The sequence below is a fragment of the Anabas testudineus genome, chromosome 5 (assembly GCF_900324465.2).
Source record: "Anabas testudineus chromosome 5, fAnaTes1.2, whole genome shotgun sequence".
Taxonomy (NCBI): Eukaryota; Metazoa; Chordata; class Actinopteri; order Anabantiformes; family Anabantidae; genus Anabas; species Anabas testudineus.
The window spans coordinates 4,323,107-4,342,761 of record NC_046614.1 but is presented as its reverse complement, the minus strand read 5'-3'; the positions used below and the strand labels follow the sequence as shown (position 1 = coordinate 4,342,761).

The following is a 19,655-nucleotide window of genomic DNA, read 5'->3' as shown; positions in this document are numbered from 1 at the left end:
GCTGCATTATCTCATGGCGATTTCGCTGATAAGAAGAAATTCCCATCTTTCCCCTGCTTTAGCCACTTGACGTTTGGCCTGATTGTGTGCACCCGGTGTGGGCAGAGATGGGCTGCCTGCTTTCATTTGGAGAGCACTGACTGAGAGTCGATACATTTGCAGCATGCGAAGGATCCTGACAGTGAGGAGAAAACAGTACGTTCTTGAAAGGTGCAGGGTGGGGCGGCTCAGCCAGGCTCTGATGGAGGATTGCGGCAGCATAAATGGATGTGATGCTAAATGACTGGTGATGGTGGATTCTTATAAAGTAACTCTCTACGACGGTTCCTGGAGGGTTTTTATCCAGACTCAAAGCATAAAGAGCCATCCTTCACAATTTATGTGAACACGTAGTTTCTGCAGCAGGATAAATAACAGAACATTTGTTTTTAAGTAGCTTTCAGCCAGTCAACTGCGTCCATACAAGTTAACCTGTGAAGCTTTACTACGAGGCAAAATACTTTAGAGCAAAAGCCAACCCGAGCAGGATTTGCACTCCTACTGAAAAGCCTCCACAAAGGTCAGTCCTTGAGAGTGGCATTAGAGAAGGTCCGCAGAATGGAGAAGTGCAGTCAGCCATTACTCTAGTCCTGCCACTGGCCTTGTGTGATAAAGGATGATAGTAGTTTGAACTACACATCATTCAGAATGTACAGAGCCTTACATAGAGAGAGCTTTACACATCTGGTTTCATGCCACACTTTTTTATTTGGCTTTAGCATTAACTAACTTGGAATTACTTGCATGACACTTCACGAATCAATTCTCCTCTTGTATAATCATACCATCATTTACTCAGGTTATATTGAGTGGAGGGATTTAATGGCATCAGTGGCCATCGTAATCTATATGGATCTGGTTTTCATCATTTTTGTTAGCAAGCTGGGAAACTGATAGAAACCGCAAAAGAGGAATTTTAGGGATATTTCAGTTAAACTGAAGACGATAAATGTTGGAATCAAAGTCCTGTCACTTAAACAGAACACAGAGGGCTGAAAGCTGCAATCACTTCTAAAGAAAGTGTCTGGTCTCTTCATACAGACTAACATAAGAAGTTTAATAACTATTATCTTGATAATAGAAATAATAATATTAATAATTTATAATCTTGATTGAAAATATGAATGTGCATGTAATTTACATTGCTGATCCAAATCACAATAATCACCTCGTGCTACTGGAATGTGCTTGTAATCCTTCATGTGCCACCAAAACTTTATTATATGCAGCTGTCTAACAACAATTTCCCGTAGGGAACAATATTAAAGTCTGACAAAAAATGTGTTTTTATTTATTCTTAAACTGAATCTGCAAAGTAACTGCACCTGCTAGACATACATAGGGGACTGAAAAGTACATTACTTCCATTTTAAATGTAGCAGACTATAGATTAAGTTTGATACTCGTGTATGATTTACTGAAGTAAAGAAAAACAGTTTTTTAGTACAGTATAAGTAAAAAACACTAACAGAACTATTACTAATGGTCAAACATGTCATACATGTACTTACTGTCCCAAAGCTATACACATTTGCAGCCGCACAGATTTAGTTTATGTGGTTAAAACAATGTTCAGTATTTTTCTATAAAAAAAAAACATTGAGTCAATGTATGACTCGATTATAATGCTTTCCATTGAGATGGTATAAAAATGTTCTTGATAAGCAACAGGTATTGTGGTTAATTATTATTGTGATACTTTTTTTTTTATCTGGAATTGTGTCATTGCTCCAGCAACAAGGTACAGTAGCACAAACTGTAAGTAGCCTGAGAGATGAAATCCAGGGCAAAAAATATGAAAAGCCCTTGTTACTGCTTATAGGGCAAAGCTGAAATGAACACATGGATAGATCTGAAGGCAATTCTGACAAGTACATAGTGACTCAAGGTTTTCAAATCCCACTGGAAATCATGCCTTTGCTACATTGTTATTTCCTTACAGCTATATTATATTGTTTATATCAAACTTGTCTAGTTTACTCTTACATTCCCAATGTTTCCAGCCCCTCCTCATATCATTGAGAAACCCCAAGATGTCCAGAAACTCATCGATGACTCGTTGGTGTGGGAGTGTAAAGCCACGGGGAAGCCAAAGCCTTCTTACAGGTGGATGAAAAATGGAGAGAACCTGGAGCCTACTGAGGTGAGATGTTCCGATGTCTGCTCTGCTGAATGAACAATGAGTGTAACCATACAGTATACCGTATTTCCAAAGCTTTAGTGTGCTGCTTGTTCAAGCTTTACTGACTAATTACCATGCATTATTGTCTTCCTCATTACAACACGGCGCCTCCTGCGCTGCAATACAGTATGTTATTTAATTCTGCACAGCAGTGTTTGTTTCGGAGGAATTAGACTGTGTCTGCTGTGCTAAAAAGACTAAACTGTAAACAGGCCAAGTAATTCATGCTAGTCTGGAAAGAGCAGTGATATAAGAGCTCCCCTAATCGTCTGGTAAATCTCTCCTCAATGAGTGCAGTTATTAATCCTGTGCCACCAAAGATGAAAAAGTAAAACTCTCTATATAAACACTGCATATCCTCCCTTAATTCTATCTTGCTCTGCTCCTCTGTTTTCCCATTATATGGTGAGAGATGAGTCTATTATGACTCCAAACAACCTGCTTGCACATCTAACTTTAATTCAACTCTGTTGTTGGCATTTACAAAAATATGATTCAATATACCTACATAATATTGGATTATTTTGTTGGATCCTTTAGCCAGGCTGTTTGGAAAAGATTGATTGGGCACTCAGGCACAGTTTGCACCTGATAAATAAACAGGCATTATGTTAATTTGCTTCATTATGCAAAAAGAAAAAATGCGGCAAACACACCAGAGGATATCGATCAGTACTTGAATGTTATACATGTCGTTAGAATGAACCCAGTCTGTCGGTATATTACTACAGGCAACACTCTGCACAGCAAAGCCTCTTTCTCATAAAAATCTGATTTGGCTTGCTATCAGGGGAGAATAATTAACAATCTGTTTAGCCAATAGCTAGCATTTTTTTTCAAAAGCCTTTTTCTAAGGTAACATTCTGCAGTTTTTTGGATAAGGAATAAGGCAGCTATCTGTTTTATGAGTTCAAAAGTCACATTTTTGTTTTTTGATCAAGCAGTTTCTTAAAAATATTGAATATTTTTAATAGCACATTATCAGATTATTTTTCTTTTGTTAATATGATCTCACTCCTACTCCTTCCTCATTCTAGTGTGAACTGCATAAACTCAAATCAAAACACTGCTGCTTTAAAAATATCCTCAAAAATAGGGAGAAAAAAAACTTCCAACACACCTCAGCACTCTCAAACCATCTGGATTCATAGCAGTGAGTCTACTGTATGATTAAATGTTGCAGTGACTGTGTTGATTTTTGTGCTGGATATTCCACCCTTAACATAGACATAATAAATTGGATAGATTCACAATGCATGGGTGAATGATTTAATCAGCAAAGGTGTTACATTGTTTGAAATGCCACCATTAACCACAGTGGCTTAATGAGTGGAAGAGGAAAATGTCAGTGGTGTAAGGAGCAGTGGGGAGAGGATGCATCAGTTGTTGTTTATTACAGTGAATCAATTGAGACCTTTCTGGTTGTGTAGTTCACTGGAACACGTTTCTGCTCACGCGTTTCTAACTTTGAGCAACAGAAATAGAGCAATCAATACATAAAAAAATACCAAAACACAGGTTTTGGTACATATCTGCTGTTAAAAAAATTTATTGTTGAGTACTTGCACTGGATCAGAAGCCAGTACTGGTGCTTGCTTTTTATTTTTTTTTTTTTTTTTTGAAAAAGATGTTTCCTAAAACCTGATCAAATTGTCAATTCTTAAAACTACATAAAGAGATCCCAGATAAACATGTGCGACATTACAGGCAGGGCAGATTGTGTACTCATTAATACATTTCAGCACTGCAGTTACCCTCCCCAGGAATGGTTTATCAACAAAGATCATGCCAAGAGCAAGGTGTGTGTTAGTCTGGGAGGTGACAAGGAAGCCCGGGTAACTAAAGGCCTCTCTTACATGTTTTTAATTGTTCAAAATATATAGGAAGTTCTTCTCTTTCCAGTGTTTCTGTCTAGTGTAAAAATAGAATAGAAAAACCTCAAACTAGGTTTCACAATTACTGAGTTCTTTATCGGTAAGGCAGTGAACATGCTGCTCTGTTCTACCAGCATGGCCGTTTCAAGTGCAGCCCTTGCAGATTATAAACCACCTTCTTAAGTGATTTTTTTGTATTACCGGCCCATGTAAAAGTAGCAGCAGTTTATTGGAATGCTTCTTTTCTCTGCTCTCTGCTGCTTTATTGACAATGGCTGCAGGATTAAGTGGCTATGCAATTAAAGGGAAACTCCAGCATGAAACTGGTTTAGTCCATTTAAAGTGGACCACTGTGTTGATGTCACTGTAGTGCACTTGATTTGAGGTCATTCCTGTTAGACCTCTGATGTTAAAGCCTTTGAATTTCAGGAATGAATTATGCTGTTTTAGTGAAGTGTACTACAACATCTTAATCAGGAAGTTGGATTAAGCGTCCCGCCTTCCAATTTTCTTCAAACTTGAGTGGATTTGTTCTTGCCTTTATAAAGCCACTGTTGAGCCTAGTTCATGTCTACTTATGGTTCTTTCTTATTGTGAATTAATCATGCATCTGTGACTAAAATTAACTGATTTCTTCCACAGTTCATACACCGGTGAGCACTAACTTCATTAATGCCATTACATTTGAAGGAGAGAAACATAAAAAATGTCTGCCACCTTTTTCTTAAACCTCTATATAGTGGATTGATATTTTTATTTATTTAATAAATGTCACATACATTTTAGTGTATTTTTCGCACAAAGGCTTCCAGTAATTAGTCACTATGAAGAACATAGCTGCAGACAGCAGGCAAACCCAAAGATGCACTTGGGAAACCAAGTAAGTCAAGCTTTCTAGATTCGATTTTTAACATATTTTTGCAGGTTTATAGCCAACAAATCAGTTCAGTGTTGTTGGCAAATGACATTGCCAATCATTTTCATTCGGCATGAGGTGTACAGATGGTCCCCCCAGGTCTCTGCGTGCAAAAACTGCTGATTCCAGAGGAACGTCATGCTTAATTAATAGCAGCCATAAACAGGAGTGCTTTCCATGCACAGACTGATACGCGCCACCATTTGCCTCCCTTGCCAGCAGGGATATTCACCCCTGCACATCCGCTGAGCATTATGGAAATTCAGGCACAACCTGCTCAAACACAGGATTAGTTTGTGATCTTTCATCAGGGACAGTCTCTCTTTTCATGTGACAGTACCTTAATCCCCCGCTGACTGGAGTTCAGGCCCACTCAGACACCCCTATGGAAATGGGCTCTAATGATATTATGGGTGAGCCTGAGGAAAACACAAGAGATGAAGGGCACGAGGAGGCAGAACCTGACACGGCTGCATAGAGACGTATGAAAACTGCTCAAGGATTTAATACTGCAGTGAAGGAGTTGAGTGAAAACTCAAGTTCAGAGAGATAAATGTACATGGAGGATTAAACGTTCAGCCGATGCACTGATTCTGCTGATGTTTTAGTTCATCAGGCCCAGTCGTCCTTAAATAGATCTTAATTTAACGGCTCAGTGACGAACAACATTTCCCGTGCAGGCAGGCAGGCAGGCATGTAAAAACGATTGTCCAAACAGATGAAAACGGGGTACAGCATGACCATGTACACAGCACTTAGTATGTATACGGCATTCCTATCAGAAAAGCAATTTTCACAATGTACTATACCTCAGATGTTACGATATTCCTTCCCCTCTTATCCCCCCTTGTGCTGAAGGGGAAACAGGCCCTGTGGTGCAGTCAGAGATATAAATAGGGCACGGTTTTATTTCACTCTCATAAACATGCAGATTGATTAGGGTCATTTTCTGCTAGCCTGCCTCCATCCTCCCAAGCCTTTCCCTCCATTAGTGATGAAAACCTAGATTTATTGCCACGTCTGTCACTTCCAGACTATAATTCACTAGCCCACTGGCTGGCTGCTTTTATGTAGATGAGCTCGGGGAAAAAGCCATATTAAAGGCATGTGTCTCTGTGTCCATAGGAACGCGTACAGGTCGCCAATGGGGCGTTGTCAATCAGTCGGCTGACCCTCTCCGACACAGGAATGTACCAGTGTGTGGCTGGGAACAAGCATGGCGAGGTCTACTCCAACGCAGAGCTCCGAGTTATAGGTGAGACTTTATCTTGGTGTGTGGGTGTTAGTGTGTCTTGCACTCATGAACATACAGAATGTACCTCGCGCATGGAGGTGGGTACGCAAGCACATATTTGTCCGTATTTGTCTTCAAGTTTGCACCAGCCTTCTTCCTCTGCTCAATAGTGCCAGATAACCTCTGCCCTCTCTCTTATTGGCTGTTAATTGAAAAGCATTAATTATAAGATGAATGCGTCCGGCTGACATTGATGTATGCCAGAGCTGTTCAGCTCACCAGCCTCGCCCATCTGCCCTGTCAAGCCTGTCACTCCCTGCTCTGAGCTGGCAGCAGCTCTCATTCACTATTCATCCTCCAACATGTCTCATCCTGCTCATGCTGCTGATTGGAATCAGGCTCGGTACAGCAGAGGCTACTTTGAAAAAAAAAAAAGCACATATTCTGTAATGTGCCTTCATTCCCAGGGAAAGTTGTGCTACTGTGGAAATGTGATGAAGAAGACGCACATGTAGCCGGGCTGAGAATAATAATTAAGTTAAATTGATCTCTTTAAATCCACAACATCAATTTGGGGATTTGCTATTAAACTTTCTGATTACTAATTAACCAATTGCAAAGAATTCAATCTAATGTCTTTGAATTATCCATGGTGGTAATGCAGTGCATTTATAAACATTGAAAAAGTGGTAGAAAAAAGTCTGGTATACCAGATATAAATATAATATCAGCTAAATAATCAGTGATAATTTGCAGGAAGAGAGATGTGAGGCTTTTACAAACACTGGCTTTAATATGCTGCTCTTGTCTCAGCTGTTGCCCCAGATTTCTCTCACAATCAACTGAGGAGCCAGACGCTGGTGAAGGTAGGAGGAGATGTGCTCATCGAGTGCAAGCCCAAGATGTCTCCTTGGGGTGTGATCTCTTGGAGGAAGGGGAGCGAACCACTTCGAGAAAGTAACAGGTAACACAACATTTGCACACTGTGTTCTGCTTTAATCTCGCTGTGGTGGACCATTACCTGTATGTACTCTCGTTACCGTCTCCTAGACATCCTTTTCTTACACAGTTAAAATGCAACTGCAAATGTGTTTTGTAAGAAAGATAATAGAAATCTGGAATATGTTCATTAGCGTTTTAATGAATGAAGCAGCGTATTGATTAACAGCAGTGGAGTTGCCAGGAGATGGCTGGGGTGGTTCGTGGGCGTACAAAGCACACAACTGTCACGGTAGAGACCGGTGTTCAGAGTGGATTGATTTAGTGTCTCACACTAGCACAATCATACTGTTAATTCACAATAAAATGAAAGCAATTTGGTTAAGTTCAGGGAAAAAGCTTTCGTTAAATGTAAGTAACACATTTGCACACAGTATTAAACTAGACCACAATTCTTTAACCAAAGTGCTGCGAGTGCCAAAACATAACCATAGAAGAGTTTAATAATGATGTAGTCACTACTAGTGGAAACTGCAACATCAGTTATTTTGGTAGAAGGAAACTACATTGTAAAATTTGTTGTAAAAAGTAGCTGGAATCTGATCTTTTGGCATTCATACATCATGTCTAATTTTTTTTTTAACAAATCTGGGGCAATCTTGAATGTGGTCATAGATGCAGATTTATCATTATTATTATCGTTATTATTATTATTATTCTGTATCCTTGTTGTTATCAGACAGTGCACCTCACTTAATTTTATTTCAAAATAAACACAGAGGACAACAACAAGAGAGAGGTGAATGAAAACTTTTAGTCAAGCCAAACTAGAAGGCAGCGCCGACTTACTTAAAGTCAGGGTAACTTTCACCTTTAAATTTGACCAATGCTTCTTTAATCTCTGCAAACCTTAAGAAAGTGCAGTGCTGAAATGGTGGAGTGCCTTTTTTTATACACACTTTTGTAGCCACTTTATTTGATTTCCATAACGAAACAGAATATTGAATTTGTAATGAGATGCGAGGGTTTGTAAGTCCATGTGTTCCTCATGCGGTTAGGGAATTGAGGATCTTCAGAAATAAAAAAAAAGATTGTGTTAATACTGCCTGTACCAAAATGCTCCAGTCACTGTGACATATTTTCCTCCTGTGTGTCTGTGGAGAGATTCTGATGCAGTCATCAGAAGCAAGTGAGAGGACTCACGGAGCATCTAAGAGGAAAAGCAGAATGGAGCCTAACTGAGTAATGGTTAATGGGGTTTGTCTTGTTTTATCTCTAGCTCTTTAGTGGTGGCCAAACAGACCCACTGCTGAGTAAATCCGAAGTGCTAATCAAGTACTTTTCACCTCAGCAGGGATGATAAAGCCTCCTGAAATCAAATTATTCAACGTTCCAAGTTTTCTAGGAACAGAGGGTGATCTTAGTGCCCCGCGTCACTTGACCCCCGAGATGTGATGTGTGCCGCATATGCTCCTTTTTTTGCCAGCGTTTGCGTGCGCACCTTGTGGGAATGAAGTGCGACGTCTCTGCCCAGCAGCCTCATCACTGACAGAGGTCACCCATTTGGGTGTCACTGCTCCAGCATGACTCCGCGCCGACAGCAGGGCGTGTGTGCACGCGGCGTCTTGCCAGTCTTTGCATATATACAAAGCGGTGTTGTTGCTTGTCAAACAAAGTGGCGGGGAATTTGCATAGTTGTTTCGCTGTTGGTGCCCTTCACTCGCCCCCCGTGCCACTTCCACCGCCACGTTCCAGTCCCCCAGCACCCGCACCACACTGAATGTGTTGTTCTGAATTCTTAGTTTAGATTGATTTCGCATTTGTCTTTGGTGTGACATGAATTGATGTCCTTGTGAAGTGATGAATGAAAGAGCGCTGATGTTAAATAGATGTTTCCTTGAAAGTCTATCACTGCCTGTACTTGTCCTTCAGTGTTCTCACTTATTCCTCACTATAAATCACATAATGACCAACTGCTGTGATAAATAACAGATGATTTGAGATTTTAATCACTGAAGTGGAAGCAATGAGTTACTCTGTAGAATAAAAAAAATGTTTTGCATCTGATCCCACTGTTGTACGTGGGATTATTTGCCACTGTCGTCATTCTAGTAGTTTTAAAAGTCTGTTCAATGTTCACAAACATGTTTTAATGTGTTTCACTTGCAATAAATAAAAGATATTTGGCTCGGACCACCTGTGCTACTGCCCCAAAATGAAGATGAAACAGCCATAGATTTGAAATTAAAATGCAACGATCCCAGCTGTATTACATTAAAACATTCTTTTTTTTTTATTTCTTTTTTCTTTTGCAGCCATGTCGCTGCATTGCATTGCCAGCTGGGAAGTGGAGTAACTGTGTTTACGGAGCTTGAAAACACACACGCCAGAGCCTCTAAACGTGCTGATTACAGCTCCCTACTTTCTCTCTTTCCTATTATCTCCCTCTCCTCTCATCTGTGACATACGCACATGCACCCCACACAATAAAAAAAATGTTCAGCATCTGTTGTGGTAATCATTAGAACAGTTCTCTTTTAGATGCCTGCCCAATAATAGCTGTCCTGCCTGTACTACAGTGTTTAGTCTTATCCTGCTGTTTGTTTGGAAAATCAAAAGACTGATGGAAACGGATGCAAATAAGTGCAAATGATGGAACAAATGACATCCTGGTTTCACGCATGAGCTGTGTGATAAGCTTATGTTTCATTTATGTTAATTAGGGGCCCAAGCACCAGCAGTACTGGAACCCTGTGTTTTTTTTTCAGATTTGTAAAATTATTATGATTATTATTATTTTTCAGTGACTCGAAATAGTGGTGCAGGCTAAACCGTTGTGACCCAAGCCAACCATAAGGGGGCACTACAACGAATGTAAACACAAATACTTCATATATTTGTTCATGCATTGAGCTGTAAAGTCAGCTTTTCATACCATCTGTGGGTTTTAGACCTAAAAATCAGTCAAAAAATTTTTGGGATCTCCTTTGCAACATTTTTTTTTCCTTATAATAAGGCATATGCATGTACAGTGTGTGCATATGTGCATGCCTGAGCAGGTCTGCGTGGTTGTGCATCTGTATGCATCTAAAAGGTGCGAAATTCTAAGAGGTATCTGTGAATCCCTTTTGTTGAAGATTAATTGCCTTAATTGCGATAACACTCCACAGTGGCTTCAGCAGAAGGGGAACTAGTGTCACCAGCTGGGTAATCCATCTTCATAGCAGCAGCCCTCCTTTTTTTTTTTTTTTTCCTGCAGGAGACCAGTGGAGGGAGGGGATATCTTATCTACCCCAGACAACCCTGCAGGGACGAGGTTTAGATGACATCAGCTGGAACAAAGCAGCTGAGAGCGCAGAGCAGAGCAGGTCTTTGCTGATGAGCGTGTAAGTGGGCCGTGTCAGGCACGGAGAGCCGCCTAGAAAAAACGCCCCGTTTCAATATGTCACCAACAGGAAGAAATCAAGTTTGTGAAGCTGCTCACAGTAGACACTCTTAACCAAGTGTCTCTCTCACGATTCGCTGCAGGATGCACTGGAGTCTCAGTATTGCTGCTGCTTGTTTTAAAATACAATCTTTTAAAGACCTCTATCAGCTTTGGCAGTCATGCAAATATTTGTGCAGGATCTTTCAATCCTTTGAAGCAGGTGTTTACCCCTGGAGGAAGGCATTAAAGTGCTCCGGGTGCAGATGGGACAAATCCCCCCCACTTTTGTTTCGAGGCTTTTTGGTGCAGCAGTGTGTTTTCTGAGCTGCACAGAGGATTCACAGTGCCTCATTGTGGGTTTCTGTACCTACTGTATTAAAAACAAAGAGGTCATAACGCTTTAGTTAGAATAAAAAGCTGATAGACAGCCAGATGTTCAGCATCCTACAGGTATCCATGGCAATTCCCTTTAGAAAGCAGAGTCCAAAAGGTCATACGTGTGAACTACAGTAGGCAGCAAATATGGCAAAGCGGTGAAAATGCTTTATGCTAAGATTTTCTTTTCTTTTATTATACTGTGTGATTTGCTTTTTCTGGCTTATGCATCATATCTATTAAAATTAAGATATTTAGTCTGGGGAAGAGGATGAACCCTGCTGGTGGATACATTCCTAGAGAAGCAGGATTGAGTCCTTTATATGTATTATCATTGTTGAGAGGAGACAGTAGTCTAAAAACAAATTACGCCAGGGAAACCCAGCCACCCAGTCAAAACGCCACGTTGGCTCCTGGTGCAACACAGATGATATCCAGTACATAAAATCCCACATCCTTCAGCTAGTTGAAGATATGTCATTAACCTTCTTGTGGGGTCCAGGGTATTATTGGTTTTGACTACTTTTGATTTCTGCTTTATAATTCAACTAAATGTCATGCCAATGTTTGATATAATTCTTTTCAGCACAATCTCCTATGTGTTATTTCTTCATTTTGACATACTGTAAACACTGACTACTAAAAAGCACACAACTAACTTAAAATCTGAGTAGAAAAAGTATATATTGTTCAATGTAAATACCACAAATACGTTTCTTTCTGGAACAAGAAATGACAGAGATATATGGAGAAATGTACATACTATCTATCGCCATTTAATAGATGTGTGAAACATCATAACTCCGGTTTTAGTTGGCCTATCAACACCATTCTTTAGATATAGAAAGTTTGTCCAAAAGTCCAAACTTTTGACAAAATTTGAAGTCAAGCTGATACATGCTGTTGTTGCTGCTAAGTTGTCTTCACTTTGTAACGTGCCCTGGCGCAACTGTTGACCCCAGGGGGTGAAAGTTTACCACTTTAATCCCATTTATTAAAGGGGTCATATGATGCATTACCAGGCTGACTGTGTAGTAGCATCACATCAACAGTAGGGTTACAGTAAAAAAAAAACAAATCGCACAATATGGCCCTTTTAAAGGTTTTGAGGTTCCACAATGAATCAACGTTCTCTGAGCTCTACACAGAGCTAACTAATGATAGTAGCTTTTGTGGCATTCATAAACCCAATTTAGAAATCTACTACTTCACTAATTAAATTCTTCTTAAGGTTTAAAATGAAAACCCATTGCTGTTTGGCTAAAATAACTGCATATTGCTGTCTGTGAAACAAAGCCTGCAACATGAATGGTGGAGGAAATAGTTATGTGATAGCTCTATGGGGTCTGAAGTGATGCTGGTTGTTATTTAAAGTACCATAATGGTTTATATGGTACCACTATTTATACTTTAGACATGTTCTGTGGATCTTCAGTGTGTTCCGGTGTCCTTTAGTGATTGAAAAAAAGATAAAGATGACAATACTTGTGACCTGTACTTTCTAGTCTATCACAGACTAGTCTATTGTGTATTGTTACACACCAGTGTAAGTTGTAGCACTCACTGTGAATTTAGGAGTGCAACCATTTGAGTAACATCTTTGAACAGGGTGAGTAAGAGAAGCTTGTTGCCAAGGAACATCAGCTCTTTTTTACCCCACATTAGTGGTGTCAAACCGTTATAGACGTACCGTCCCTCTGCACATACAGTAGAAAGAAACATAATGAGCGAATGCTACCAGAAATATTGCCGCCGATAATAGAGCTCCAGGAGTTGACATCACACGGCCGTAGAAAATGAAAACATAACCATGTTTCGCAGGAGAACATTCCCGAGACATGTTTAGAGAAACATTTGACTCATCTGTCAGTGAGATAACTACAACTAAAGAAAGGGTGGATGATGGTTATAATATAACTGAATATAGTTATCATATATCATATGAGCATGATTTTCAGAATTTGTTTCTACAGCGAGCATGTGGTTAACTCTACATAAATCAAACACAGTTGGAGCTGAACACATCAGCTACACATTCCTCCAAAGGTATTGCAACATTGAGGTCGGTTCCTATATTTTTTGCTGTAACACTCATCATAATGTTTATTGTTTAAAGTAATTAGCATCTTCTGTCACTGTCCAGATGAATAAATAAGATCCGCTAGACAAAAAATATTTCAAATGCATTTCTCATGTAATATAACAGCTGAAATTATCTGGTTCCTTAAAAATCACCTACAGCTTTTTTTTGTTTGTGTGTTTTGTTAGTTGTTTTTTTTTTTTTTTTTTTTTTTTTTTGGCAGAGGGCATTGCAAGGGACAGAAATCAAAATAAACAATTGAGTTATGCGATAATTAAAGTGCATTAAAGGCATACAGAAATAGTAACATGATGTCCGGAGCTGGAAATTACGAATGCAAAACACTACATCTTAATGTTGATGTGTGTAAGGTCGGTTGTTTTTGTGATGTTAATACAAAACTATTGACCTTTAAACACCTTACACTGCTGAAGTGGCCTATATGGAAAAAACAGATACTAGCAGGTGAAAATTAACAGACTGAAGTGAGGATTTTAGAGGTACATATTTTTCTAATAACACCAATATCACCTTTAATATTGCATACTGTAGATACTGTGTGAAGCATTTATATGAAACAAAAGCTCTTGTAAAAATCCGAATTGCTGCCAAGAAGTAGAACAGCAGCCATTGTCTTAGCAGCATGCTTGGCCAATGATCAAAAATAGCCTTTACTGGACGGTTTGGTTGTGAAATGATAAGACAGAAACACTAATCTTGTTGAACAATGCTCCTTCCACTGTGGATTAAAGCATCTAAATCAACACTGCCTTATTCTGTGAGTGCATTCATGGTGGTGCAGTACAAACAAGCTGTGGCTTCTACACACTGAGAGTAAATCGCCGCTTATTCAAACAGTCAGCCTCAACAGCCGTGACTTACAGAAAACATTACAATTAGCAGGCTGAAGACTAGTAATGTTTACACCACTGTCTGCTGCCCAAATGGCAGGGATTGTCAGCGTGGACAGTGTGGACATGAGGCATCAATGTTATTTGCAAAATAAGAGTTCCCTGGTTAAAAAAGTAAGCAGAATGTGCCTTAGGTACACGTCAAAGTTAAATATGAAGTAAAAAAATAATTCTAAGAGTAAATCCATGGTGCTTTGTAACATTTCATTGGCCAGAGGACAGAGGTTCTGTACCACATAGACCTAAATATAAGGCTACCTTGGTTCTAGCAGGGGATAACCTAAGAGAGGGAGGGAGCAGGCTTGAGACTGTACCGTCTCTGGTTCAAACACCAGATCGGTAAGATTAGAAGCTAGGTGAGACAGGTGAAAAGCAGCGTGTGTGCCTCCCTTGTCAACACCGCTGTGATGCCCTCGAGCTTCCAAGTGTGAATGTGATTAGAGCATTCATGTGAAGGAGAGGTGGCCTCTCAGTGAGGCTACCCTAAATACTGTACTTTAATGTCAAAAAGGTGACCTCTTGTTTTCCAGCAATTGTTTTTGGAAAGTCCACAGAGAAGATCATCCTTACCCTCATTTGAGTGAAAAAGTAAAACACAATGTGTTCTACAAAGTTTAAAGACCCTTCAAGCATGGCCTTAAAACAAAAAGGTTACAGTTTCTTGATCCTTTGGACATGACTCATGAACCTGGCCTTATACGAAATGTATTGCTTCAAAACAAAATGAATAAGAGTATAAATAATCTTAAAACCAAAGGTGTATTTTTTTGTGTGCGTTTGCAGCAACATAGCAACAATAAAATGCCTTAAATAATGAGGCTTCAAACTTTTAAACTGTATATAGTATGTTAAGGCTGTGTTTAGATGGGGTCCACTAGGTGGGCTGGTGCTTGGCAACAGGATATAAAACCTTAGTCTTTCTCTAACCTTAACCAAGCTTTTGTTGTCTAAGCACACACTGGACTCTGCAGTTTGCCTGCCCTGCACATTATAGACCAGTTATCCACCCCAAACCTGAGACCAGGCTCAAAAGACACCTTTTGCTTTCCAATGTCCTTGTCGATTTAAAGATGAAATAAGAACAGCCATTAGTCTTCGAGCTTTATTCCTCATGTGCAATGATTCCATGTATAACATGCCCAAATTACACTTAACCTTGTCATGAGGAAAAGACTCTATAAACCCTCAAAGTGGCCATATCCAAGCCGTTTGACACACTAATGAGCCAGTGGTTTCAAAGTCTGAGCAATTTACTTTGAGAAATCAAATTGCTGTTGGTGAATTGGACCAAATGTCATGTTTCTCATTTTATCACTCATCATCAATTGAGCTTGGATGTACACTCTGAGGCCTGTTTAATTCCGCTTTTTATTTTTACCTAACTATTGACACATTCATTGAAATGTGGCGGATTAATCAGTGGGCATGTAAAATTACTATAGCAAGATGTTCTCTGACTCATTTTGTGCCTCGAGCTGTTTAGAAATCATCTTCTAGGTGTGTGTATTGGCTCTAGATGGTGTCATGTGTTAATGTCTGAGGCTGTAGGTGTGAGTTTAACACTTTGGGTTTTTGATTAACTCACTTAGAGTTAAAGTAAGGAGACACAGGAGGCTTTCTGTATGTGGCACGGATGTTTATTAGTTCATCAGCTTGAAGAGCGAGCAACAATTGCTGAAGCTGGATTGGCCAGATTCTATCTCTAGTAATCATGACCCATTGGTACACTGTCCCTCTTTGCATGTTATATATCCCTCCTACATTGGCAGAGCAAATAAGCATGGCTGTCACGTAAATGAAGAGATGTCTCGCAGAGTGATCTCCATTTATAGACCCATCTGCTCTGCCAGATGCACTCCAGAAAGAATCAGCGTCAGGAGAACACCAAAACTGCGGAAGAGGCAGAGCAGTGAACTTTGCATTAATTTGCTTAACACATATCTTTCCTCAATGCCTTTGTTCTGTTTGAAGGAGATTTTAATAAGAGTCTCATAAAATGTCTCGGGCCTTAATTTTATGAAGACTTGAAATTAATAAACTCTGTATGGAAACAGGTGTATTAATAAATGCCGTGATTAAATGATCTGTGTGAGCGGACAGCCAAGCACTGCTATTTCAGTCTCCTCATTCTCATGCTGTTATCTTTATTCAAAGCATTGTTTATCGTGTTTAAATGTCACTTTTTTTTTTGTCAGATCTCTAATTTCCTCATTTGCCTCTAATTGAACATCTGCTTGTGAAGTGGAGATCTGGTTCTCTGTGGAGGTTAGCAGTGTGAGTGAGCAGTGCCAGGTCTGAATACTGAAAGTGTATGTACCCAGAAGGACTTATTTCATTACTTTGCCTCAAGGAAAGGTTTACTACCTGACAAGGCTGCTGCGGACAGCAGACTGGCGCTTTTCATTTCGTCTTTGCCTACACCTCTCCTCCGTGACTGTGGCTTAAAAACAGTCACGTGAAGCTGCGTGGTCCCCCTTGCCTTAGAATGGGAGCAAACTGAGGATTAGTGCTCTGCTGATGCTGGCAGCTACAGACAACACACCAACAATGTTCAGAGGTGCCTTATAGCGCACAAATCCACACAGCAGATTAAACGTTTTATTTATCTAAACATGTCTCAGAGTTGCTCAGGAGGCGGAAACAGTCTCGTTTGTTGGTTTAAATCTCAGTCAGCAGAGGGATCTGTGCAAAGTTTCTTTCAGGGGGAAGGTCAGGAAATAGCTAGCTTGATTAGTAATCAAAGTAATCAAGGCGAAAAGCCTATTTTCATTATTCATTCATGAATATGGCATTCATGATGGAATGTCAGCAGGACTAACCTGCAAAGCTGCAGGCAGAGACTAATTTGAATGTGAAAGGGCAGCTACCACAGGCTAAATAGCCCACCCAGATGACTTAATATGACTTGATTATAGTTTATTAATAGCAACAAAAGCACAATTCCAAGGATTCTTAATACTAGCATTTCTTCTCCACTGCCTTTTCTCATGAAGTGTGTCAAATCCTTGGCCACTGGCAGTCCAAAAAGTCATTTCACTGGAGATGAATGTGAATCACATTCACATGTGCTTGATGTATTTGTGGCTCTAAGCAGGGGGGGGACTGTGCCGTGTGTTTGACTTGATCATCAGATACATTTGGGGTAGATAAATAAGTAGCCCGTGATTTTCACATTACTCACTGCAGTCTAGCGAGGATGGATTGTAGGCATTTGTCTGATTAGAGACGTGCTCTTGTAGGTAGTACAGATTGCCAGATCCTTAACACAGACATGAATGAAAATAATTCTACTCCCACTAATTAGTTTTTTAGAATATACAGTTGCTGAATCATTATGTATTGTATATGTACAATATTGTGTTTCTGTGAGTGATCGTTTAGAGTGATGAGATATAATAAGTCACTATACTATCTACTAGTGACTACGCTCTCACGGTTGACTGATTTGTCAAGACCAACAACTTTTTTTTTTCCTTTTCAATCCAAAAACTAAATGTGTAAGGAACTAATTAAATGTGTGTGTTATGTATTTATTGGTGACAGCTCCAAAGTTAGCATTAAGTGTAATGTAGAAATGAATCCAAAGGATATAGAATGTTTGAGGCCAGAATTTCGAACCACACCATGAACTTCCTAGATTGTCATGATCAATAGGCCCACTATACATAATAATATCCTTTGTCACTATGTCATAATCTTGTGCATGCCTACTCATTAAAGTGACTGCATGCAGTTCAGACTGTGCTGACAGTGACATGTAAATGTTACTAGACTAGGTCAATTAAAGAATGCCATTGTGACTTTTCTTTTCTTTCATTTCTTGCCATTGTATATTGGCAGTTTGACATGTTAGTCAGCAATTACATGCTAGTGGACATTCCTAAATAGAATGGAGAAAAGACAGACAGAAACTGAAACATATTAAAAACTTTAAGAATTCGACATGCGTTAAATAACCTTCTGGTAATTTCAGCTACACTACGTTCAAGGAAGCATTACTGGTGGTCAAATTGTGCAGTGCATCACCTGTGCTAACTAGCAAGCGAGGTAAATCCTTAAATTAATTCAAGCGTTTTGTTAATTTCTGCAGTGTCAGAATACACATGCATAGACTGTTTAGCCATCAAATAATTACACTATATATATTTGCATAATTAGCAGATTTCCCTTTTTTGGAGAACCTGGGATTGTGAAATTCTGCTACTGACTGAATAACAGAAATCTAAGACCTGAGATAAAGTAAATTCTGAGATGTTTACAGAGATTAGGTCAAAACCCTCTCTACCTGACTGCATCCCCGTACACATCACCGGGATTATTTTTATCTGGAAGACTGTGGTTGCTATCATTTTTCAAAGTAAGAATCCGCCAACACAGCATGAGTAATCCATCTTGGTTCCTCTGATAATTTCCCATGGAACATGTGTGTGCTCTTTATTCCTGAAGGGATACCTCAGCACACGAGAAGAGATGAATAGCTCTGGAAGGGGAATAAGCCAAGGGAGGGAAAGCAAGAGAGTGATACGTGATTAAAGGAATCCTCTGAAAGTACATATACAAACCGTGGTGCAGCTAGGCCCCATGAACTCCTGCTCCTCGCAATACAATTACCAACATAATCGCATCGTGCAGGTGGGAATTAAGACGTTCTCAATCAGCCTGTTTCATTAAGGCACCTTCCTATAAAGATGCACATTTTTACACCACATTTATTCTGGGAAGGTTCATTTGCACCGAGGTCCTTAGACAGTACATTGTGTGTGATGGAGTTTAAAACGCTTATTTCTGTATTATTTTTCCATCATAGTCACTGATATTTTTTGCTTTACTGATTATGTGAGACCAAATAACAAAATGTGCTATACTTTTAATATTACTGAATTTATTTCAGCACTATACAGTAAATATGGCTTTTATAGACTTGATTGTTCTTGGTAATTCTTATTTTATATATCCGGGACTCAAACTGTCCAATATCTAATGAACAAGGTCAAACTAGCTATAACTAAACTAAACTATAATATTGCAGCACACAATTCCTATATCTATCAAAAAAGATTTAAAAAGAAAGCTATTCAGGCTACAGGATATTATTTGCAACTTCACCGCATGCATAATGGTAATAACAGGGGAGCGGTAGAGATAGTGGGCATTTCACACAGTAGCAGATGAACACTTGCATCGCAGCCAGAACCCCTGTCCCCTGACTGTGTTTTTATAAGGCAGCAATATTGCCAAAGGGCTAGCTAGTGCCCTGGAGACAAGTGTCAATACACATTAAACAAAAAGTCATTTCAGGTGTTGCTTCCAAATTACATTTGTGTCACTCATCCTAAATCTTAAACTTGTTCTGTCCTAATTCAAGAGTTTTCTTCTACAGCGGCTGGCATGGCACAGGTTCTATTGCTGTTGATCTCTGATTGACGACTTCCTGTCAGACAGACTTTTTTTTTTTTTTTTTGCCCAACTGATGTTAATTGTAAGCTACAGTACTTACTTACCACTCACACATTGGTAGGATAAGCTCCCTAATACCTTCCAACACTGACGGAGTGATTTATGCTTTTGGCTACTGGGCTTTTTATACATGATCAGAGCAAGCACTGTACAACTGGAATATTTAAAGCACAACCTGTACTCTAACTTTCCCTGTACCGCACCCTGTACTATTCCTCCAT

General features: G+C 39.5%; 1 protein-coding gene across 1 annotated transcript in view; it reads left to right on the top strand.

The window, feature by feature from the left end:
* cntn4 (contactin 4) overlaps positions 1-19,655 on the top strand; it is a 99,659-nt gene that overhangs the window by 54,102 nt on the left and 25,902 nt on the right. Inside the window, 3 exon segments of the mRNA XM_026346945.1 lie at positions 2,043-2,182; positions 6,137-6,266; positions 7,059-7,209. Of these exon segments, the coding sequence (XP_026202730.1) occupies positions 2,043-2,182; positions 6,137-6,266; positions 7,059-7,209 (421 nt within the window).